This window comes from Pollicipes pollicipes, unplaced genomic scaffold (genome assembly GCF_011947565.3).
Source record: "Pollicipes pollicipes isolate AB1234 unplaced genomic scaffold, Ppol_2.1 Scaffold_5724;HRSCAF=6776_pilon_pilon_pilon, whole genome shotgun sequence".
Lineage (NCBI taxonomy): Eukaryota > Metazoa > Arthropoda > Thecostraca > Pollicipedomorpha > Pollicipedidae > Pollicipes > Pollicipes pollicipes.
Genome location: NW_023596746.1, coordinates 2,365,303 through 2,383,986, shown reverse-complemented (window position 1 = coordinate 2,383,986; position 18,684 = coordinate 2,365,303). Strand labels below are relative to the sequence as shown.

The window sequence follows — 18,684 nt, the reverse complement described above, 5'->3', positions numbered from 1 at the left end:
GCTGGTCTGTGGGAGTTCCCCGCGCCTCTCAGCCAATCAGAAGCCTCCCAGCCGGCGGTCGGTCGGCCTGACCGCGCGCCCACGGGGCAGAGCCGGGCCATGACCGGGCGAGAGCGGTGGGGGAGGGGCGCGCGGGAAGAGTTGGCGCCAGCCGGCCGCGGCGAGCCGGGACGGGGCAGGTGATTCGCGACCCGTAGCCGCCTCCCCGCAGAGAAGGGGAGTGTGTACTCGCCGACGGTGTCAGGCGCGGGGGCGGAGCGGCGTGGTCTCTGGACATTGGAGCGGGCGCGGTAGCCTGGCGCTGCGGCCGTGGTGCTATTGATGTGAGCTGACTGAAATCAGGAGTACTCTCAACGATACGGTAAGCTCTGCGAAAATATATGGCTTATATCGTTTAGTTACTGAAATCTTAATGATTGAAGACAGGTGTTGGCACTGAACACGCTGTTAGTATAACATTGTCTTGCCCATCATGCGCGTAAACCAGGTCACGTTGCTTTTATGCACATAACTTCAAGGTAAAATGTATGGTGCATTCCGTGACATAATGTATGATTCTCTGATAATAAAAGCTGCGTTGTCAATTCCACCCACTCATTCTCCATAGTTTCTCAACCATTGATGTCCTTTGAGGGAATGTTCCACATTGAAAAATGTAGAAGCAAGCATCAGGTACGATGAAAAAGCTCACCTATAACTATGGGCACACCTTTAAGTGGAAGGGCTGCTCCGTGCAAACATTTTCTCTGTTAAGTAAATATGCTCCCCAATACATCATTGCTTGATTACGTCATCGTACCTTGCACAGCATTGTCGGAGGGCCAATTAATGACCGTTTTATCTGGAGATCGTGTTTACGAACGACAGATATGAACAATAATCTTATCTTTATCAATCAAAAGATATATGGATGACAATTTTTTCTTTAAAATATGATTATCGACTCGGCAATCATATTTGTATTGCCCTCGATCGCCGCATGGCCGATGCAATGGCATGATTTGAATAACCTTATCATGACGTCATGGATGCCCGGGTGACCTTGAAACAAACTCCCCGAAACAGTTTTGCCAATCCGTGCGGTCGTGTAGCTCAGAAACTAGAAGGGCAGCGCCACAGCCCTGCTACACCCTGCCACGGTCTTAAGAAGGGCAGGGCTGAAAACCGGACCTAGTGGCCTTCAAGGTGGCTATTACAACTGAAACCCCATACATATGTGGAACACTATGTTATTATTGCTTGCGCACATCGTATACTTATCCACTTAGATACCTACATACCCATCACCAGCTCACTTAGTTATGCAACTCATAATTTGGTTACTCTCGCTTACACTATATTATTGTTTGCACCTCACGCCCAGCTAGTCCAGACCGTAATTATATAATCCACCAACGCGACGTAGGTACGTGCCGCCCACGTGGGCGTCCGGCATTCTCGGGACATGATACACCTGTCTGCTTCAGAAAGATGTCTGGCGACGCTGCGCAAATGAACATGCCTGAAGTCCAGTTGACCCCGGAGGAGATTCAGAAGATCATGGACGTCATCAAGAGGGACGACGCCATCAGACGAGAGGAGAGCGTCCGCATTCGGTGAGGATCGTAGGATAATGCAGTGCAGTCATAGCGCAGTAGCAGTGAAGTGTAGTGGTGCGATGTAATGTGGTGGCAGACAAGATAGGATGGAGCAGACTGGATAGGATCATGCCGTGTCTCTAAACCAGCGTTTTGTGGGTATTTTCTGCTTATCAATCTGGGCTCTTGTGAACTGAAAGCACAAATTGCCCCTGTGGCAGATCAGTCATTCCAGCGCCCGAGTGCGTTGAAACAATTTTGCACTGACCAGATGTTGCCATGGGGGAAGACGACCCTCCGAACGGCCTGCTAACGTTTGCTTTCTGATATTGCCCGCCGCTGTTGTTTGGATTAGAGCCCTTTCGACCAGGAATGATAATTTCAGGGCTATGGTATGAAAGAGAATGGATAACGGTGGGGCAGAACTACATGCGCCCAGGGGAGGGGGGGGGGCTGACCACCAAGCCCTAGCCCGCGCAGACACCCCCTGCGGGGTGTGCGCTGGGCGCCCGGTCGGAGTCCCCCCCCCCCCCCCCAGGGGCCTCACGGCCCACTCGAGGCTGACGCCTGCAGCCTGCCCCGGATAAGCGGGGCGTCGCGGGGATTCAGGATAAAGCGAGAAAGAGGATTAGAGGCTCTGATGTCTGATACTGCCTGCCGCGGCCAGTGCAAACATGCAGCCTTCAGCTGACAGCTGATAGTAAGGCATTCGTCCGGGGCTGTTAATATCGCTGCTGCATTCCTTGTCATTTGACATTGTAAACAGTCGTCACTTTGTGAAACAAGTGCACGCGGATAGACACACAAAGTCACGCACATTTCTTTGGCTTCTTCTCTGTAGCAGCAGAGACCTCTCCTCACTGTCACGACCAAAACTAAGCCCCGTAACAGGAAACGATTACTCGAGCTAGAAACACAACAGAAACACAACTAGAAACCAAAGTGTCAGTCCACAGCCCCCCCCCCCCCCCCCCCCCCCCGGTCTGCTATGGATCTAGCCCGCAAAAGTCTGCTTTGCTGCCATCTGGCCCTGTAGTAATTCGCAAGTGTCGGTTTAAGTGCGACCTGTACCTTGTAATAAAGTTTTCTTAGTTCTTGACCTATACTTAGATGTGCATCAAGCATGCTATCTACGTCATGCAATGCGAAGCCTTGTTTGCCCCATGCCAGCGATATGGCTGAGGCAGCAGTAATAAAATAACCAGACTATGGAATGTTTCTAGTTACTTCTCACATCTCCGTTGCGCCAAATTAGATCTCAAGCGCTGTGATGCCAGTTTTTAACTACAAATGAGCACGAAGAAAGTGAAATTCAAACAGGACCTGTCACCAAAATATTACAGAGATTTCACCGGTGTACCTTATCTCAGTATACCAAACTATGTCTTCAAAGAGCAAAGCAATGCTGGATATTTCGAATCGTGGAAGCCCCCTCAACTGACAACAATGTAAAACAGCACAAATAATTTACCGTCCTGGGAGAGTCGAAGCCTTTTACATGAGCCACTAACGCTAAAATCAGTATATCTGCCACACAGACGGTGTGACGTCACAGACGTCACAGTAGCCGCAACGACTGATGACGAATTCAACAAAGAAATGGAGGCCCTCTTATGTTATTTTCTGTCCTACTGTGCAACATCTTTGCTGTCCTACATCATGCAACACCACGGAGGAAAAACTGCACAACGGTTTGGAAACGCGTAAAACATTGCTGTTTTACGTCACGAATGTCCGTGCTTCAACCCGTGGCCACAGTCCGTCACCATGCTTTTTGCGTCATGCAATAGCGCGGTGATGTGGTCATTTTTTGGGAAGCTATTCTTGACTCTTTCGGTGAGATGCTTGCAAAAAATGTACAAGATAACAGGGACATTGCTGTCCAATAATTAAATTTTTGCCACTTGAGTGACATTCCTATTAAGTAATGCCACAAAAACTGTGATATATTGTGCATCTTAAATGCATATTTATGCGGAAGGCAAACTGAGTACAGTATATCCCAGACATTTGTTCACATGCCCTGGCCACTGGAACTTTTATTAGCTATGTCAAATAATTGATCGATATCATATTTTGAATTTTTTGCCACAGACCTGTGTGCAGATATCGGAGGAGATCGCAGAAGGGAGCAGAACCACACTCTTTGTGAGGCGCCTTATGTTTAGCAGCAGTTGATGAGACTGTTAATTTCCGTAGCAGTTCCTGTTATCGCGATCGTAAACGGTGTGTACTTGTATTTGTTAAAAACCGAAAGATGAAACAGGCATAAATGCACCATTTCTACATTACCACTATTCATGCTCCAAGTACTGATACGCATGAAATGCAGCAACAGCTGGAGCTGCGTTGCTCAGTGGAAAAGGCTAGGGTACCAAAAGTGACATTTCCAGCCATTTCAATACTCATTGATATTGATTCTCAGGTATGGATTGTGTATGATACGAACACATTTAAGAGCACCTCACGCTCACGAGAACGTCAGGGGCAGTGTGTTGTGTTTATATAAAGCGCCCATCTTACTACCACTGAATGAAATCATGCCAAGCTTTCATAATCTGAGAAGTTATTCCTGACTTTTTGGGTGAGATGATTGAAAAAAACGGTTGAATTTGACCTTTCTGGTTTAGTGGTGTGCCATCAAAATTGGATACTTTCATAATTGTATGGTGTGTGACAGCGGACTCTGTTTTTTTTTGTAGGATTTCATACCGAGGTATTCGCAAAACCTGCAAACTTTTGCTTGTTAAAATTGTTTCCTACAAAAACCCACCAAGTCTGACCGACAGCCCGGCTAAAATCCCGCGGGTTCTTACCGGGCCAGACGTGGCGGGATGGTGGGTTGCAGCTGTGGGTCAGGCGTGGCGGGATGGTGGGTTACAGTGGTGGGTCAGACGTGGCGGGACGGTGGGTCACAGCGGTGGGTCAGACGTGACGGGATGGTGGGTTACAGTGGTGGGTCAGACGTGGCGGGATGGTGGGATGCACAGTGGAGTCAGTGGTTCGAACCATGCCATCCTGACTATTGGCGTCTTTGTTGTTATATGCAGTTTAGGTAAAACCATGTTTTTGCCCTTCCCTTCTTTAAATGTCTATGAGATTTACTTAAGAACATTTTTGCGGTTTTCGTCAACATCTGTACCGCCCACGAGTTCCATTTTACTTACTAACTGTCAATGTTGCGCTCTGATCAATGGATAGTGTACAGGGAACAACAAGCTGAGTAATTACAGATTTAAGTTAATACTGCTGTTGTGAGCGATGTATTTGTGTTCCATTTTAATTGTGTGGCTGTTTTCGGCGTTACTGGTATGAGGCGTTACACGGGTTATCTGCAGTCGCTGATGCATCCATGTTAGCAGGCCGCATTGCAAAACGTCCACCAGGAGTTGAAGAAACTGGGTCGTCTATTAGCACACTGGTATGAGTGGGTCGAGCGTACATTATTTGCACCGGGAGGAAAAACTGGGTAATATGGTAGCACTCAGGATATTTATGCAGTTCCAAAAGGTTTCACGTACTAGGAGCGGACTAATAGTCTGCACGCACTAGGAGCGGACTATACTTTCATCTCCATCCTCCTCCCCCGGCTCGCGTCCCCCTACAAGTTTCCGAAAAGCTTGCGGTATTCTGAACCCACTCCATTTTGTTTTTGCCTCTGATGATCCCTTGCTGGCCGGAGGGGGAGGGGGGGCCGTGCGCTGACATTTGGAAAAAAGCTGCGTCTTTAGTTCGAGTTATAGTTTTCCGTTACAGGGTTTAGTTGTGGTTATAACAGAGGCGAGAAGCCTCTGCTGCTAAAGAGAAGAAGACAAAGAAACGTGCGTAACTTTGTGTCTCTCCGCGTGTATCTACACCGCAAATGACTACTCGCTACTTGACAGTGTTAAGTGACAAGGAATGCAACTGCGATATTAATCCACCCCTGATGCATTGCACCTATAACTGCAAGCATATGTATGCCGTTTAGAGAGATTTGCTTCCTGAACTTGATCGCAATTCCATTTGTTTTGCAGCGGCATTGATGGTATAGTGGTGAGGACGCTCGGCTCTGGACGTGTTGGTCTCGGGTTCGAGCATCTGGCAAACCACCACCACATCCCACATCCCACAAGCCCCAGTCAGTATCATTATTCGCCTTGCTCATGTTCTTTTTTAGTCTCGGAAGGACCGCTGTCTCCATTATCGTGTTCGTTTATGGGTACACTGCATATAAGAACTACACATTAAAACCGCCATATATCGGGCCCGTGGATAAGGCAGCATTAACCTCATACGTTAAAATGCGCCTTCAACTTCCTGACATCCTTTTCCCATTTATGCAATGCACACGCATTGCAGACTAATGAGCAAGGTTTATTGTCACACTGGGCAGTTTGCATTCTTTGCAAATGAAGCATTATCAATTTACGAACCAAACATTCATTTTGTTATGCCAACCATGCATCAAATCCATGGCAAACCACAGGTTCAACAGTAAGGATCCGGTTCCTTTTGTTCCTTAGCTCAGCTGGTGAAGCAACGGACTCCCAATCAGATGCCCAGTGCCCCACGCACGACTTAAGCGCGTCCCCTGTTACCTCACTATGTCCAATTCCTCTCCCTCCGCCCCCCCCCCCCAAAAAAAAATGCACGAGTGGGCCATTGCAGCCCCGTGAATTGCGGAGACTTGGGCCAGGTCATGCGACGGCGGGCCGTGCTGGCGTGCCTGGCGTGACCGTGCCGCTCTCACGCCTCGCGTGACGCCCCCAGCTTTATCTGCGTGAGCGGTTCCCAAGTGGACCATCGCCGCCCAGTTCAGGGAACCCACGACGCTGGAACGGTGTAGCCGGGAACTGAGCTTGCATCGATGTACAATTGAGACGTAGCGGGTGAGCGAGCATAGTGAACGAAGAAACGCATTCACACGGGCGAGGCCCAATCCGGATGCGTCTGGTTCGTTGATCTGTCTGCTCGCTTTCTTATTTGCAAAATGTCGCACGATCGCAAAACGTACTACATCGGGTAATGGCTCAACACAATCGTTGAGCATTACTCGGTGTTTAAGTTAAAATATTTTAATATGCGTTATAACTCACAAAACTGGTTTATTTGTGCTTACCACCAGAAAATGCATACGGCCCACTACGGCCTTGAAAATACACGCCAACGGTTGTACTTGATACGTGGGACCAAATCTAGTAAGATACCTATAGATTGAGTGACCGTGCCTCGGACGAAAATTACCTAGATATCTTATACCGGATATGTAATCGATATCCAATATCTGCATATCTACACTATATATATATATATATATATATATATATATATATATATATATATATATATATATATATATTTATATTCACATGTGTGTGTGTGTGTGTGTGTGGTGTGTGTGTGTGTGTGTGTGTGTGTGTGTGTGTGTGTGTGTGTGTGTGTGTGTGTGTGTGTGTGTGTGTGTGTGTGTGTGTGTGTGTGTGTGTGTGTGTGTGTGTGTGTGTGTGTGTGTGTGTGTGTGTGTGTGTGTGTGTGTGTGTGTGTGTGTGTGTGTGTGTGTGTGTGTGTGTGCGTGTGCGCGTGCGCGTGCGCGTGCGTGTGTGTGTGTGTGTCTTTGTGTAATATTCACTCTAATACTGAGCTAACCAGGGAGGACATCGTAGCATGGAACAAAATAATCCGGTTCCTTTTGTTCCTTAGCTCAGCTGATAAAGCAACGGACTCCAACCAGAAGATCGTGGTTCGAATATTGAAATACCAGTGAGAGCATTCGTACTATGCAGCGTAAATAACTAAAACCCAAACATCATCCAGTCCTTCTCAGGACTGATAAACACCTGGTGGCGCCCGAGAGTGAACTGGCCGAATGATTGTACAAATCCTGACAAACCGGACGAGAACGGTAGGCCGAAGTTAGTCAGTCCGTGGTGCTAATGACTCGTCGTCTCAATGCTTCCATAAACGTCATGCTTAGGCTGCTGTCCGGGCGCTTGAAGCGATGAGAGAAGGCTTGCGGCTCACATCCATCTTTGAAACCACTCGCCTTCCCGTCAACACGTCGCAGAAACATGTAAAACTTAAGCAAGTCCTGAACTTGTGTTCAACAGTAAGAAAACATTCGGCGTTCCAGGCGTGGCCTCACGAGTTTTGCATCTGGAAACGCTCTCACGCCTACACACACATCCAGAACAAGCTGCGGACAAGCCGGACAAACCTCAGGCCATCGTCCGCGAAGCCGGGCCTGCCGCGGCGTCCGCGGTTTCCGTCGTCAGACCGCGCCAGTCTCGCTGGCTGGTTAGCGGGGCTAATCACGTCCGTGTGACATCGGTCGGTCTGCAGTGACCACCAGCTGCAGCCAGCCGCCTGCCGCTGATTACCGGCGGTAGCGCCCCGAGCACCTAGATTTCCCGCCGCCGATGTCTGTGCGCCGGCTGGGTACCGGTGCTGGCTTCCCTGCACGGGCACTGGTGGCGTCGGCAGCTTATGGCGACTTGTCTTAGTCGGAAGCACAGCGAAGTGCTGAGCGGTTCGCAACGACCAGTTGCAGAAGAAACTGAGTTTTGTGAAAGTGAGAAAGAAACAAAAAAGTTTTGCGAAGAAACTAGAAGTAGGCGAAATGAGAGCGGAAGCTGTGAAAGAGAATAAGCTAAACCATAACATCATGAGTTAAGAATTCTTATGCTGACAACTATCGACTTTCAGTATGCCAGGAAGTGCTGATCAACCGACGCTATAGGGCAAACATCGGTTAAACGCCCAATACTCGACATTTCAAGCAGGCAAGCTGGAAAGCACTTGACACCTTCATGGTTAAGATTTCCTTTACCCGATCCATCCGCTACCCACGGAGCTGAGCCATACCCATCTGCTACCCATTTCTAATCATTTGTTCCTACCCGTTACCTGCTCGAGTGAATTTTCTAGTCACAAACTTATGTCCTAAGCTTCATTGGTTCTAACTTATTGGAGCGTTTCGGAAAACTCTTCCTTTTACTTTGCGTTGTTATGACCAAAAGAAAAACAAACAGTAACGATGCATCCTACTTCTCGAGGCATCTAACCAACCTTCAGTAGACTTCCTACTCATACCCTTAATTTTCCAGAAATCTGTGTCCAACCCACCCCGTTACCTATTCTTGTGGATACATATGGTCTAACCCAACTCGAGAAGCCCTCTGCAAACCACACAGCAGCTTCTGATGTAGCAAGGAGACTGTTGGACTGTTGTAACAAGGACTGTTGCAATTATCAGATGGTTATGGTGAAGGGATTGACCGGCCGATATTTTTGGGGGGCTCATTGAGAGACAACTGCACCGCCTTTTAGTGATTCACATGGGGAGGTGTGAAGCGCTTGTGGTCCTCTGGGCTGGCACTCGCCCTTTACGTGGTCATAATTATAATGAGTTCTGGCCCGGACGCGAGGACCTGTCATGGAAGTGGTGCTGTTGAATATAGCAGCACTCGTAGTGACGCTGGTCAACGTGGCCGTAATTTCGACTCAGTCGTCGTGACATGCTAGTGCAGTCAAAACATTATAAAGGTAGCAATCTCTCCGCTGTTTTGCGTCTGTTGGTACTAAGACAATACATTTTAGCGTCATGATTTCCACCCATTCTAGAACAGCAGAGTAGAGCATTTTTTGCTGGGCAAAGCCACTTAAAAGCGGGGATTCAGCTGCATCTTCAGCATTGCGTGACATAACCAATACGTATATTGCCGCAAGAAAGGAAGGTCGGCGTGGCACAGCTGTGGAAATGGCGTCTTCCCATGGCGAAAGGGTAGAATTAGGCGAACTTCAGTTAACATGCGCCCGGGTGGGAGATCAATTTGACCTCCTGAAGGATTCTGCAAAGCAAGTTCCGAACAGCACAACGTAGCCGCACCAAAGTTCGCATAGCTGCAGGGAATTGAATAGCCAATATCTCGGCCAGTCAGCCAGTCAGCCCACCCAGCCGGGCGGGACGCCGCAGGGGCTCCGAGCGGCCCGCGCGCCGGCTCGGGTGCCATGCGTGAACCGGTCACCAGCGAGCCGTCCGCGCGGTCGGTCGTCGGGACGCCGTGGCGACGCGCGCGTGGACGGGCGTGTCACGCGGCGGCGGCACGCCGTGGGATGTCGCGGCGTGGTCGCGCGCGGCGCACAGGCCATGACTGTGGGCTGTGTTGGGAGTCGGGCTGCGGCTAGGGCGCTGGGAATCGGTTGAAGATGGATTTCCGCCTGCAGAGGCGAGCATGTGTGGGCGGTGGGTCGCACGGTGGGTGTATGTGCCCGGTGGGTCGTGCGGTGGGTGTATCTGCCCGGTGGGTCGTGCGGTGGGTGTATCTGCCAGGTGGGTCGTGCGGTGGGTGTATCTGCCCGGTGGGTCGCATTCTGATGAATTGGCAACAGGCGACATCTCCGGATGGTTTGTACATCCGACTTGTCTTTTTAAAATGGAGGTAAAAATGTAGAGCGGTTTGACTTGTTTTATCCGATGCCCAGCATGAAATCAGATTGGACTGGAGGTTCAGCTACAGCTAAAATAATAGAACGCGCTGTTTTGCGCAGTTAAAACAGTCGCTAAGCCAGGCTCTTGAAAAGACCTGGGCTTAGGTCGAGGGCAACTGTCCTACACTGATGGTCAATTCTAACGGGACACGAATCATTTCGGGGAACCGTGCGGGGCCCCTTCCCGCATGGCTGCTTTGCCTGTTAATCGCGTTAATCACGACTTGACGTTGGATGTGCTTGAGCTATGTTAAAGGTTTGTAGTTCAACCGAAACAAAACGGGATGATGGAGCAAGTCAGTCCACGTAAATTTGCACCTGAAGCACATTGGTATGGCTGCCAATGTATGAATTTTTACGTGTTGAGTTGTGAAGCAAGCCTCAGTGACCCTTGCATCACTTCTCATTTCACTTTGTTTGTTACATGCCACTGGCCAACTGCTCAATCTCCGTCATGGGAAGGGTTTCTCATATCTGTTGGATTAGCGGGATCCAGCTAACATACACAGAACGGAATCATATCACGACGAAATAGGTCCCTTTGAAACCTTACACCTTCGCCCCTTAATGCCGAATATTTTCAGGGGCTTAATAATGCATTCGACGTTATTCGACAAGAACCACTCAGGCCGACTGTGCGGCAGCGGCGAAACTCGCTGAAACCCACGACCTGCCAAATATGGTCATGTGCAAACGCTGTACCAGCGAAGCGATGCCACCTCCCACTGGCGTGCCTTCCAGAGTGGCCTTGAAAAATAAAATGAAAAGAAGCAGTAAACTGTGTATTGCTCTCCTGAATGGCTCCATGCTATGCGTGCCATATGTAGCGTACCTGGTTTAGGTGTGATACTAATTGGCTGTATTCTGGGGCTGCTTTTTTGGCCGGAGGAAAATGCCTTGGATTCCATTAGAAATATATACGGCATGAAGTCAATAATCCGAAGATCAATTATGTATAATCCAATGATATTTTAGCCATGTCGTTTCATTGTGCGTCTCAAGCTGACAAACAGTCGCCGAAAAAAATATGTCCAGAGCCGCCTACGAGTAATTCCTTCAATGCTTTTGAAAGTTGTTGCAACGGCGTGCAGTTGCAAGTTGCAGCATATCGTCGAAGAGTTTACAGCGTAGGTGCTTGCACAATTTATTTGCAATACTTTCATGCTAAGTTGGCGGGTCATTTCGTCACGGACTGACTGCCACCATGTCATGTTAAACTTAGCAAACTCGCACAGAGCTAAAACTGAAAGAAATACGACAGAATACGATAAGACTGCAGGCGTAAATAAAGCCATCTAAATTCTAAACACCACCAAGAATATTGTGACAGCTAATTTGTGTCATTTTGTTTGTAACCGTGTTTTGCCGCGCTCAAACATCCGATATTTGCAGCAGGCATGTAGCATTGGCAAGTGACTGGCAACGCTCAGTTGAGTGCGAGTCTTTCAGAGTGAAACTGTAACATATGCCACTTAATCGCACTTTGCAATCATGTATGCATCAAAAGCAGGCCAGTTCTTATCTCACTTATGGTGCTCAAGCCGTTTATGAATAATGGGGGCTAAAATGCACCAATTTATTGTCAATCATATCCCCATGCATTTCAAGTTAAAAAGAGTGCAGTTCAGCATAAGTAAGTGGCCAGTGGCTGTTGCGAATAATCAATATTAAAACTGCCGAGCTAAATTTTAGCGACGAATGCCATTTGATGTCACTGAGTGCTTGTACGGGTATTCGTACGGCATTAGTGGCAGAAAAGCTGTGCTCACTTAGCCATTACTTTTGCCACATCAGATGAGACAACATTTGCAACAAAGCAAAATGTATTTTTACAATTATAGCTTATGCATGTGAAACCCAACCGCGTCAAGTAATTTGGTTATTGCCCATCACATACATTTGTCTATTTATGCGGAATATTTGGGGTATATCACAGATCCGTTGTTTAATTTACTTATCGGTGCGGAACCTGCTTGATAGAAAGGAACAGCACATACTTGTTGGCCATTTAGCTTTAAGACATACTTGACAGCAAACCAACCCATCTCCAAATCTCCGCTCCTGCCCTGTGTATTTCTGGACGTTCACACCACTTCCAAGGCGTGGATGGATGATGGTGAGGGCTCGGGTCACTGATCGAGTGACAATTCTGCGCCTGCCGCCGCACTGACGCCTTGCTCACGAACCGAGGAGGCGGATGAAATGTGCCGCCAGACTTCGCATGGCTCATGGCAGGGTGGTCGCATGAGAATTACGGCTTCCCAGAATGCTTTCACAAGGCATGTAGGTACGGTTTGTCAGGTGGGCGCTACATGCAATGAAACTGACGGTGGTGCGCGGGCTGTGTTACTGGTGACAAAGCATTTCAGCAAGGAGTCGATGGCTTTGAATTCGCCCAGTCAAGCAACCAGATTACCGTTCAGAACCATCAGACAAAGTGCTTTATGTTGTAATTGGAAGGTTGTAACATAAGCAAATATGCCATTCCAGCTACAAGAATTGGAACTTGGACCATATTCACAGGGCATGACGTCTGAGCGTGCCGTGTCCTCATAGTGACCAGCTGCCGTGCTGCGGGGCATTCGATTCGGCTCCGTGAGCACGCGCTGCGGGCCGCCTGCCAGTGGTGCAGGCTGCCCTGCCCGCACCATCCCGTCCCGCCCCACCTCCCAGGCCGCTCCCGCCCACAGCCGGCGGGCGGCACTTCGCTCAGCCGGCTCGCTCCGCACGCGGAGGCGGCGTGCCCGGCGGCCGGCCCGTCGCGACGCTTCGCGGCCGTCCACTGGAGCCAGTCGCGTGCGGTGGCCGGCACGGCGGCCTGGTGTCACGGGGTGTCCGCTGGTGCCAGTCGCGTGCGCTGGCCGGCGCGGCGGCCTGGTGTCACGAGGTGTCCGCTGAAGCCACTCGCGTGCGCTGGCCGGCACGGCGGCCTGGTGTCGCGAGGTGCCCGCCGGTGTCAGTCCCGTGCGCTGGCCGGCACGGAGGCCTGGTGTCGCGGGGTGTCCGCTCGGGTCAGTCGCGTGCGCTGGCCGGCGCAGCGGCCTGGTGTCGCGGGGCGCCCGCTGCCGGCTGGAGCAGAGCCGCAGTGGGCGGTCCAGACGCGCGGGGTGTGAGGATATCCTCGTCGCCGATGTCGTGGTCGGCCGCGGCCAGCGGCAACCGAGGCCGGAGCTAGCCAGTCTCCCGCTACATCACATCAAATGAGGTGAGGGCGGCGCTGGTGACGACAAACCTCTGGGCGATGGTTTGGTCTAGGGTATGTTGACGTTCCTTTGGAGTTCAGTATCGAGTCATATCATGTACTGGCTTATGATGAACACGACGATGTGATCAATCATGTCATGGCAAAAAGTCGCATTGACAATCATGGACAATCGCATGACATTCATGACAACACTACGCGCCGTGGGACATAAAAGTAACCACGTCTTAAATGCTAGTGAAATTGATTTTCACTAGCATGGTTTGGTGTAACTTTCTACGGTCAAAGCATTACGGTTGTCAAACCTGTTCGAGGCACTTGAGGTCCGGCACGCTCCGACCCCAGTGGTTATTACGGCCATGGTGATACGACCATTATGACCGTTGTGATCGTGCGGTATTCCAGTCAGCACCTGCATGCGCTCATTCCGTGCACGTGGGCTTGTGGACAAATTCAATACGTTATGTGTTGCGCTTCTTATTTCTCGCCCAAACGACCCTGCAAAGTACTTATTCGTGGGCAAATGTTTGGGTAAATACAGAAGGTTACTGTGGCCAACTTTCACTTTGGCCCTGTCACTGCCTTAACTTCACCCCTGGTCAAATTCACACCTCCATTAAAAAAATCACACCTCCATTGGCCTTTTACCACTGTTCGGTGCTCAACGTCCCGACGACTGCCGCGCGCTTGTCATTGGGATTGCTTCTCCTATTCATCATCAGACACCAGACTGGAGTACCTTACATGGCTGAGCTTAGCCAATGCGGCGACCTCACGTGAAAACGAAACCCACGAAAGTCGAGACGATGCGCTCAGTTTGGGGCATATCTTTAGCGGTTGATTGCGCGGGGGCCCAAGTATGGCAATGCTACGCAATGTGATCTATGAAGGCTCTAGTTTGGAAGACCATGTGGCAGGAGAGGTTTCCCAGAGTAAACGAACGCTTGGATTCGTGCCCGTGTTTTTTCTTGCAAATGAAATATGTCGTGCAAGCAGAACATCTGAGAGCGCTTACCTTGCGACTTTCCATCCATGTTTCTAGCTGACTCACAGTCTAAAACAATAACACTGAAACCCAAAACCATAGAGCCAAGTTCATCGTGCAGCGCAGCAACGGAGATTAAGCACTGCTGTTTATAGGACTAGGGCTGCCGGGTGGGATCCAGAGGTTAATTCATCCTGCTACGCTCCCACAAATCATAGTCAGAGTTTTCCTGGAACAGATTATGCATCTTGTGAGGAATGAGATAGCCAAGCAAAGAGAGAGAGGGGGGGGGGGGGAGGGGATGGGGAAGCCTCCGCTGGAAGGGAGAGGCTTTTGTGCCCGATAAATTTTAACACCCGAAGAGTGCCTAAATGTCATTAATAGCTTATCGATCCCCTCTGAAGGAGTTGAAGCTCCTGGACCAGTGATGCTGTTTGGGTTCAGGTTCGCCTCAACTGCAGAGGTCATTTCAAGCCCACCCGCTAAGACCCCTGGAACGCGCGAATATGTCTGCCGGCCTGAAATAGACTCTCACGTCAAAAAGATTGGGCTGAATCCGATCAGAGAACGAATTTGAGAAACTAGGAAAAAGCGTAGGGTACCCTGATGCTGTACATGTAAAATGTCTGTTGTTTTTCTTTTGTCGCTTGTTAGAACTTATCTCGAATAATGGTCTTCAGAAGGATTTGCATGCTTAAATTGCATACGAAACAATCCCTGAGAGGATTGTTTGGTGCCGCAGCGTTCCGGCACCAGGGTTGGCAATTGTTAGAACAGATATTCGATGAGGCAAGTTTTCTGATGCTATGGTAGTAATTGATATGACGTAGTATCTGTCCTGTCTTTTGCACACAGGTCTTACGAATCTTGAGTTTGGCAAGAATCAAACGGAACGGAAACGTGCGCTAGTTCTGCCCTCTACAGCATAGTTCGTGCCAGGACAGGATAGCAAATTAAAATTGAAGACAAACTTTCTGTATATAAACACACCATGAAAGTGCACGGCAGACATATGAACGACAAAATGAAAGGCATGGAAAGGGATAGCTCGGATTAATCGCCCATGACCCAGCAGACTGGTTTCATCCGTGATAATAGATGCATTTTTTTTTCAACCAGCTTGCCTGCTCCCTCCGTGTTAATAGAGAGGAATGACTGAACACTCGATCACATGTTCGATCATTTGATCGCACCACATCAATGTAATGTGGACGCCAGCCAGACTACATCACGACACCACACTACATGATACGTATGTGGAAACACAACATGACCGTCGTAAGCTGCAGTTACACCATTGATATGACATAACCGCGTTGACCACGATGCTTCGGTAGTGGGTTATCCTTTCAAAGATGCAGACCTATGAATCAGCACTCTTGCATTGCTGCCTTTCAGCCGGCAGCAAAGACTTTCTGGTTTGGGATTAATGTTTCACTCACAAACACCAAGTCTGTAGCAAAAACTCATCTACCCCTGCGCAGCGGATTCTCTTAAGCGTAGTGCGACTCACATTCCCGCAGCAGTACATCACGCCGTCATCAGGGAGTGACACAGTCAGTGGGTCAGTAGACTGCTCCTTTAGAAGCCTTTTCAATGCGGTCTTTTTTGGTGGGCATCGAAATTCGATCATTCGCGAGAGTGTTGATACGCACATTATGAACACGATCACTATCACTGGTGTCCTATGGAGAGAGATAGGAGGTGGACTCGAGCTGCTCTTTCATGCGCCTCCCCCCATGCGCAGTTAAAGATGACCTCGCTCCCGTCCTGCGTACGCATGCACGAACACGAGGCAGACTGTGTTCTACAGTCGGCAAACAAAGCTTTATTGGGCTCGGTGCCCGCAGATTGGTCTATCCACCGTGCCGATGTGTGTCCGGAATGCGCCATTCCTTATCGTGCGTCGCTGCAGCGTGCTGACGACGTCGGCCGTGACTGCTGTAAAACGGGCGGATCAGCACATCGATAAAATACGAAGGAGAAAGCTCGTGATAAGGATTCTCCTGCACGAGATCAAAGCAAGCGGGTAGCAGTCATGCCAGCTGGTTTGTCGCGATTTCAATATGTTGTGATGCGGGATGGGATGGAGATAAGATGGATTTAAGAGAGAGAGAGAGAGAGAGAGAGAGAGAGAGAGAGAGAGAGAGAGAGAGAGAGAGAGAGAGAGAGAGAGAGAGAGAGAGAGAGAGAGAGAGAGAGAGAGAGAGAGAGAGAGAGAGAGAGAGAGAGAGAGAGAGAGAGAGAGAGAGAGAGAGAGAGAGAGAGAGAGAGAGAGAGAGAGAGAGAGAGAGAGAGAGAGAGAGAGAGAGAGAGAGATATATATATATATATATATATATATATATATATATATATATATATATATATATATATATATATATATATGCGCGCGCATAACACCTGGCTTTTCCATTTATCAAAAATGTATATCGGTGTACGCTTATCATTCACCAGTCAAAGAGCATGAAAAGTTGATAAGATTATGGGTTAACTGGGCGAGCAGAGTCCTGCATGATTATATTGCGCAGGCCAACATCTTCATTGCACTTGCGACAGTTTGTATGTGTATGTGGAGCTGGCGTTTGTTGCTTAGCTTCACGTATATGTCCGAAAAAATCAACGGCGTACACAAAATACTGAAATTGATATGTCGCTGCCTTTCTTTTCTTCTTCGTCGGAGGTCCGTGAAAGCCAACTTAACACCTTTGCATCCCCGATCCCGGTCATTCCCCGCACTGGGATGGTCATCAGGCGACCTGTCCATCGATTCACGTCACAGGCGGCCGCGCGCCGAGCGAGCCTCATCGCCACTGCTGGAGCTTCGTCGGAAGCGCAGACGCCGCCCTTAGTGACAGGTGGACACCAGGAGCAGCTCCCAGCTGTGCTTGCTCGGCCTCAGGACTTCCTCCCATTTGTGTTTCCACACTTTTACTTTTGGAATTAAATCAGGTATTGAGCAAAATGTCGGGAGGAGCCGACGTTTATGGAGATCGGAAAGGGCGAGGCTCGAGCGGAGTGTCAAACGGACACGGACCGATGACGGATGCGGGGGCCGAGACATCTATTGGCAAATACCGTTCACGCCCACTGATTTAGTAGCTTACCTTCGATGCTAATGTTGACCCACATCTGCGCTTGCTGCGTGGAATCGGACGGTGAGAACCAGACGCACGCTTCTCGGTTGTTATGGGCTGGCATGCGACAATGCCCAGCCCCGTTCCGCCGGTGAAACGGGGCCGTGTTGGGAAGCTGCGTGAGGAAAATCCACCGATGTGAGAACCTTTGCTGAACATTTACGCTAGACGGATTTCTTTCACACGGAGTGCGTGATGCCATTTCGGATGAGCTGGGCGGTCGTATGACTAACGAGTATTCCGACCATCAAGCTGCCGGTGCCCGCGTCAGTCTCGTCGTCAGTCGCTTTCCATTTCTCCAACGTCATCTGAGACTATAGCACCGCTGGACAGCACTTGTCACGGTCCGATGTGATGCCGTGCCCCTGTCAGCCATACCCAGCTCCGGTTCGTGCAGTTGCAGCCCATCTCGAATCATGGCGACGAAGCGAAAGCTAGAACCGTGCTCATAAACGGAGCACGTGAGCATTTTGACCAGCGCCAAACCAAATAAATGAATGACGTATGTTGCTATCTGCGCGTGCATGAATGGTATCTGGTTTTTATTCAGGCAGGGAGCGTAGCTTCGCAAGACGAGTTGGGGCTTGAGGGGAAACGGTGAAACCTGACACAAGCCACCCCCGACATAGTGGTTTGAGGAACGGGATTTCCCCGGATTTGACCCACTTCCCTCTTAAGGCCCAAGAGGGGGACCGAAACACCCTCCCCCCATCAAATGAAAAGGAACCTGCACCCATGGTTGAGGGGAAACAATCCCCGACACACGCGGCCGCGCACGTCTGCAGCGGCACGGCAGCTAGCCATTTGTTTGCTCGGCCTTGTGCCCATGTCAGCCGGTCAGTTGATATGTGATACGAACGAGGCCGGACCGGGGACCGACTTTCGCAAGTGTCCGGCCACGGGTCTGTCACAAACCGTGTCTTTACAAATACCGTAATGAGGGATCGCCTGTGGCAGGTCTGGATCTGCGTAGTGGTGTCCGCAGAGCGTAGATCTGTCTTTCGTGACAGTTCATTTGGAAGCGTGATATAAGATACGTTCTGGAACGGTGCATTTGCTTTCCGGCCGCATTGTCGCAAATATTGGATACCCGTCTAGCTGAAGATAGTTCGATTACGAGAGACATCCACATCCATTGCATGGTTATATGCATTCACACACACACGCACGCACGCACGCACGCACGCACGCACGCACGCACGCACGCACGCACGCACGCACCACTTGATAAGGCGAGCTTAGCACATTAGTAGCCGGCAAGCTCCTAATTGCTGCATCTTTATCCCGTACCTGTCCGAAGCCACTCCAGTACAA

General features: G+C 49.8%; 1 protein-coding gene across 1 annotated transcript in view; it reads left to right on the top strand.

Moving 5' to 3' along the window:
• The first annotated feature begins 235 nt into the window (after positions 1 to 235).
• LOC119102311 (synaptotagmin-like protein 5) overlaps positions 236 to 18,684 on the top strand; it is a 32,031-nt gene continuing 13,582 nt past the window's right edge. The window contains exons 1-2 of the mRNA XM_037225678.1: positions 236 to 361; positions 1,467 to 1,595. Of these exons, the coding sequence (XP_037081573.1) occupies positions 1,471 to 1,595 (125 nt within the window). The 5' untranslated portion in view covers positions 236 to 361; positions 1,467 to 1,470. The remainder of the gene's footprint in view (positions 362 to 1,466; positions 1,596 to 18,684) is intronic.